This window comes from Aptenodytes forsteri, unplaced genomic scaffold (assembly GCF_000699145.1).
Source record: "Aptenodytes forsteri isolate BGI_AS27 unplaced genomic scaffold, ASM69914v1 Scaffold148, whole genome shotgun sequence".
Lineage (NCBI taxonomy): Eukaryota > Metazoa > Chordata > Aves > Sphenisciformes > Spheniscidae > Aptenodytes > Aptenodytes forsteri.
Genome location: NW_008795367.1, coordinates 21344 through 27175, shown reverse-complemented (window position 1 = coordinate 27175; position 5832 = coordinate 21344). Strand labels below are relative to the sequence as shown.

At 57.9% G+C, this 5832-nt stretch overlaps 1 protein-coding gene across 1 annotated transcript in view; it reads left to right on the top strand.

Moving 5' to 3' along the window:
* Nucleotides 1–5832, top strand: part of PPP1R37 (protein phosphatase 1 regulatory subunit 37) — a 41973-nt gene that overhangs the window by 25961 nt on the left and 10180 nt on the right. Inside the window, exons 14-16 of the mRNA XM_009280283.1 lie at nucleotides 793–890; nucleotides 1784–1829; nucleotides 4873–4973. Coding sequence (XP_009278558.1) covers nucleotides 793–890; nucleotides 1784–1829; nucleotides 4873–4973 — 245 coding nt within the window. The remainder of the gene's footprint in view (nucleotides 1–792; nucleotides 891–1783; nucleotides 1830–4872; nucleotides 4974–5832) is intronic.

The following is a 5832-nucleotide window of genomic DNA, read 5'->3' as shown; positions in this document are numbered from 1 at the left end:
GGTGACCCCGGCATCCGGAGCGGCAGCATTACCCGTGATTCAGGGAAGGCAGAAGCGGTGAGTAAATGCCGCTCGGCTGCTTGGAGCCGAGCTCGGCGGCGCTGAGGCGGTGACGGCAGCAAAGCGCCCCTCCCGCGGCTTCCAAACAAGGAGCCGAATTTCGAGGATGTATTTACCGGAGGATGACAACTCCGGGAGCTTTTAGCCGATGTCTCACTGCCTGGGGCTGACCCCCGAGTCCTCCGCGCGCTGCTCCGGCTGTCTCCGGAAGCCGATTAGGGGAAAATCCGGGGTTATACGCGGGGGTGGATGCGCCCTGTCCGACTCCGTGCCCGCACGGCGATCGCAAAACGATCGAGTGAAAAGCCAAAATTGAGTGAAACTAAAAGCGAGAGGAACGCATGTGACCGCGCTGGTTTTTTTACCCACCGCAGCAGCCTGCTGAAGGGGGGGGGTCCGGGTTTGTCGTCCCACGGCTCTTTCTAAAAGCTTTTCTGCTCCCGGAAGAGCAGCTCTCGTGCCGAAGCGCAGCTGGAGGAGGCGGGAGGTGCTTCTCTGGCCCCTTTTCTGCCCGAGCAAGACAGGGCTTGCTCCCGTAGATGCGTTCGAGCAAGCCCTGCTCAGGCTTCGCTTCGTTCCGTCGCATTTGAACATCCTTCATCCTTGTAATCTTGCGGGCTCCTCTGCCGGGCGTAAAATCCCGGCGGATAGCGGCATCCGATGGGGGAACGCGGACGTGTCGATTCCTGCAAATACAACCCTAGCCTCAATTCTTACCCTGTACCTTTTCAGCCCAGAACGTGACTGTCGATGAAATCATGACCGCCTACAAGCAAGCCTGCCAGAAGCTGAACTGCAAGCAGATACCCAAACTACTGAAGCAGATACAGGTACAGCTGGTGCAGGTGCTGTCCCAGCGCCAAGTGATCAAACGCACCCCTTTATTACACGGCTCGCCGTAGACTTTTACAGTCGCTGACGTGTCAGATGGGAACGGAGACTCCTGTTTTAATATGACGAGCGGGTTTTGGGACAGATGAAACTTGCTGCAGGGAGCAAAAGGGAAGGAGCTTGCTAGCAAAATACTATGCGTAGTTTAACGTGCTACCAGACCTTGTTTTTTCCCCTGCTGAAGCTGCATCCGTCTCCTGGGGCTGCTGTGGGGGGGGTAGCTCCAGCCCGGCTGGCAGCGGCGGGTGCTGGAGGTGGGCTCTGACGTCCCCGCTGCCCCCCACCCGGCACGCCTTCGAGCCAGGGGACGAGACTTGAACGGGCTTGTTTGCGAAGCGGTTTCTGCCTCGGATGTTATTTTAAATGGAAATCTGCGCGTGCGGTTGGAGGAGGGAAGCCCGCGGGGAGACCGCGACGAGGGCTGTGGTTTTCCCTGCTCACACGGGGTGAATTAAAAGTCCCATTTAAATCCTCAGGCCTGAGAGCAGCACGCTGGAGCTGCTTGGCCTGGGAGGGAAGATTTTTGGCTTTTTCACCCACCGTACCTTCCCCAGGCAGCTCCGGTGCCTCCGTGGGCGGAGACGGACCCTCTTCTTCATCAGCCACCTTTACTCGTAGAGCTCCAAGACCTTGTCCCGGGGAGGGTCACCAGCTCTCCCCGCGACTCGCAGGGATCCAGCCTGCAAAGCTGCCGTAGGTGGCAGCTTTGATTTCGAGTGAACCTCGGGCTGGGAGTTCCCACGTCTTTTCTTCGTTTGGGGGAGGATTAGCCCAATTTGTCACGTTGCCTCCTCCTCCTCCTGAGTATGAAATGCTGCTTTTTCTTTTGCAGGAATTTAAAGATCTGGCTCCCAGGATAGACTGCTTAGATCTGAAAGGTGAGCTCCTTTTTCCATCACCAGGGGATTTTATTTCTCTTCTGGGCAATCCCGGCGTTTCATTCCATTGGTACGGCTCTTGCCGGAGTCGTGGTCCCAGTCCCGGTTGGGGGCTCTTGCAGGCTAGAGCGGGAGAGCGCCTTAATCCCAGCAAGAGCAGAAAAGTAAGTACCAGAGGTGTTTCTCTGTGAGGAATATTAACGTCCTGGTCGAGGAGCACCGAAACAGCAGCAGAATAGCTTCAGCGGCCCCTCCAGCGGCGGATTGTCCCTCACCACCTCCGAGCACCGTCCTCATACCCCCCCGCCTCCTGAAGCGGCTCGTTCGGGGCACGAGTGAGGGCTGAGCCGGAGCCGGTTTGCCGGAATACTTTTCCGACTGATGTCTCGAAACTCCTCGCGCGGTGGGAAAACCGGAAAGGTGTTCCAGTTAATTCTCTTACGGCAAACATCTTTGTGAACGACGGCTTTTGTGGAGCATCTCCCGTAGCTCCAGAAAGGAGAGGAAGAAGGTCGCCTTCGCTTTCCTGCAAGGTCTCTGCTAGGGAAATGTTTTACAGGGGGTTCTTCTCGCAGCAGGTCGCTGCCTCTCTCCTCCTGCCTTCCGCTGGTCTTCCCTTCCTAAAGAGCTGCTGCTTCCCCTCTGCGCTGGGGGATGCCTCCCAAAACCAGCCTGGGAGACGGGCAGCAAGAGCAGCCGCGTAGCAGGGACGCTCCCCCAGCGCAGCCGGGGGGAAGATGGAGCGGTCAGCGTCGGCCGGAGCGTCCTTCCTTCGTGGCGCGACGGTGTTGGTGTTGCTCCTCTCAGCCCTGGGTCGTCCTGGCAGCGTCTGCCTCCTGCTGAGGTCCTGCCCGGGCTCTCCCGGTTTTCCACGACACTCGGCGGGTGCGCGAGTGGATTTTGCTGGAGCAAACTCCAGCTTGGCTCCGGGGGCTGCAGCCTTGGGGTTTAATCCGTAGCACTTTGGTGCCTGTTGTCGCTTATTCAGTGTTTGGGGGGGGGGAAACCCGAAGGCTGGGGAACCACTCGGGAGCTGCCGTTAACGAACCTGAGAAAATACCTCGCTGTGCGGGGAGCCGGGGTGTCCGTGGCCTGAGCTGATTCGCCTGGAGGAGGACAGACGTGCTGCTGGAGGAGTAACAACACGAGCTTGCCCAAACAACCCCCCAAAATAAATCTTTTACAGGCCCCATCACCATCATTTGGACTCAACTTTGCCAGACAGGATTTTTTTCTTGACTTCTTACAAATCCCGCAGTCGTCGGCTGGCTGGGCAGCCGGAGCCCGCGTCCCCCTTCCCCTAGAAGTGGGGGCTTCTCAGAAGACCCCAAGCGATGCAGAAGCCCGGCTGCTGGTTGCTTTATGCCGTTACACGCGATATAATGCTGGCACAGCCCAGGCTCAGCCTTTAGCGAAGGGTTCGCGCTTCCCCTCCTCAGCACTTGCTTTGCACGACCGTTTCCCACCCGGCGTGCAGCCGCTTCTCCCCGGCGCTGGATTCCCCTCACGATGGTTATTACAACAGAAACAAAGCTCTGGGTTTATTTTAAGCTGCATTCCACCTTTTTCACTCGGCCTGGTGTCGGACGTGGCCTCCTCCCGCTTCGAGACGTCGGAGGGAGCTGACGAGGGACCGCAGCTCACCCTGGTCTTGTTGAGTGAATTCCCAGCTCCGCAGGGTGAGATCGGCCCGTGGCTTGGCTCCGGCGTGGAAAGGGCGATCTATTTGGGAAGCACAGGCTGGTTCCCCGTCGCTGTCGCCTTTGCTGACGAGGCTATACCAGCCGGGGAGGGGTCGGTGGGGCTGCCGGAGACCCCAGCGGGTGACCGTTCGCTGCTGCATTTTTGGCTTTCGATGTTTCGGAGGGGATCGGTGGGGTTGCGGCACGGAGGTGGCGGTGCACCAGACCTGGCTGCCATCGCCTCGTTCTTCATACGCGGGACGGGATCTGCTGGTGTTAGGAGGACAGGTAGAGCTTCCACCTCCGCATTTGCAGGTCCTCTCCTCCCCAAATTCGGTTCGCCTGGCAGGCAATCGATGCGGCCTCTAAAAGCAGCCAGCACAAATGCTTATTGGGGGGAAAACCCCCCGTTTTTCAACCAGAAGTAGCTTGTGCAGCAGCGCGGGGCGAGTCGCAGCCCCGTAAGCCGGTGGGGATGAGCTGTCGTGGCTGGTCTGCGGGCTGGCCAGCACCTCGGGCCTCGGGAGACTTGCTGCTGCGCAGGGCCGGCGAGGGTGCTCCTAGGAAATAAGCAAATAAATAAGTAAATAAAAAGTCCGAAGTCTTGGGAAATGTTCTCGAGGCAGCTTGTGCCAGCGCTTCCCTAAATCGAAACGTGAATAACTTAATTTGGCAGAGGCGGCAAAACAGCGTATGTATTTACAACGCGCGTGCAGGGGTTTAATTGCAACCCCGTGGTGCTTTTATATAGCAAAAGGAGTAATCAGCCGCCTGTTAGTTTGTCAGTGGAGATGCTCGTAACGTAATTCCGGATGAACTGAAGCTGGCGGGGGGCTGGCTCGTTGGGAAGACGGCTGGTCTGCCCAGCGGGGAGAGGCAAATCCCGGTTTTCAGTGAGTTTTAGGCGGCGAAAGCATTGCTGCTGTGTTGGGTGAGCAACCGCGCTGGTCTTCAGGTGGATTGCCAAAAATCCTCCGAGCTCGCCGCGTGTAATCGAGCGAGAGACATCCTTTCCGAAGTCTCCCTGCGGACCCCCTCTCCCGGCTTGTGGCGCTGCTGGTGAGCCCCGGCGTGGCTCTCAGGGCTCCCTGCGGTGGCCGGTCCCCGCCTGTTAATGAGAAATACTCATCCGAGGTGATGCTTTCCGCTGCTGGGCTAGGCACGCGTGAATAAATTAACGTGAACGCCCAATATTGGGTTTGAATTTCCCTTCAGGCGGGTTATTTGAAAGGTGGGCTGCCTCTGAACGGGGGGGAAAGTCCCCTTTCCATGTGCCCTCTGTCCTGCGGCTTGGGGCTCTCGAGCTGTACGCGTTTTGTGCTGCAGCACCCAAATTCACCTTATTCTGCTCTTTTCCCCAGGGGAGAAGCTGGATTACAAAGCCTGCGAGGCGCTGGAAGAAATTTTCAAGCGGGTCCAGTTCAAAATTGTTGATTTGGAGCAAACGAGCTTGGATGAAGACGTAAGTGGCCGTGACCTCTCCTGGCTTCTCGTTCCTGTTTCGCAGCTAACACAAACCCGACGGGTTTTGTGGTCAGTCCTTAGCTCCTCCTGGGCACTGACTTATTTTTTGGGGGGCTGTACCGTGTTGCTGTACCCATTCCCCTCATACCCACGCTCTGATTTAGGTCTGCTGGCGCAGCGTTTGCTGCTCCAAAAGGAAGAGGTTGACCGCTCGCTCTGAAGCCCGGGTGGCCACAACGCTCTGAGGCATTTTAAATACGTATTTTAAAAGCTGTTCTGAAAGCTGAGGGAATTGCGGACAGCTCTCGGACGGCTTTTCAGGGCTGAGGGTGAAGTTCAGGCTCCCTTCTGCACGTCCCACCCCGTCCCGACTTGCCTTCCTCCTCCCTCGCAATGCCTGGGGCCCTGAGTTCAGGTCCCAGTGGGTAAGCGGAGGAGGTTAAAAATTAAGGAAGTGGTTAAAAATTATTTTAGCCAGCTCCGGTCCCGAGTTCCCCTTGCCCCAGAGCATCCCCTTTCAGTCCTTGCGTCTTCAAGGGTCTTGTTTTTCCCACGTCGTCCATCCCTATCCTGAACCTGGCTTCAGACCTGTCTTTTTGTCTTTTCTTTGGAAGCTCTTGATGCCTTTTATTTCCCCCGTTTTTCCCGCTCGAGCAGCGCTTTGGGCCCTGGGGAAGGCTCAGCAGCCACGAGCTTCTCAGGGCCCCTGCCCGCGTCCGATACGAAGTGGGGAAAAATGTGACTTGGACGGTGGCTCCTGCTCCGACCCCGTGACGGTGCTGGCGCTGAGCCGCGGCGGCTTCTCGCTGAGCCCGTCCCATCCTGGGGCCGTGCTGACGCGGCCGGCCGGGATCCCG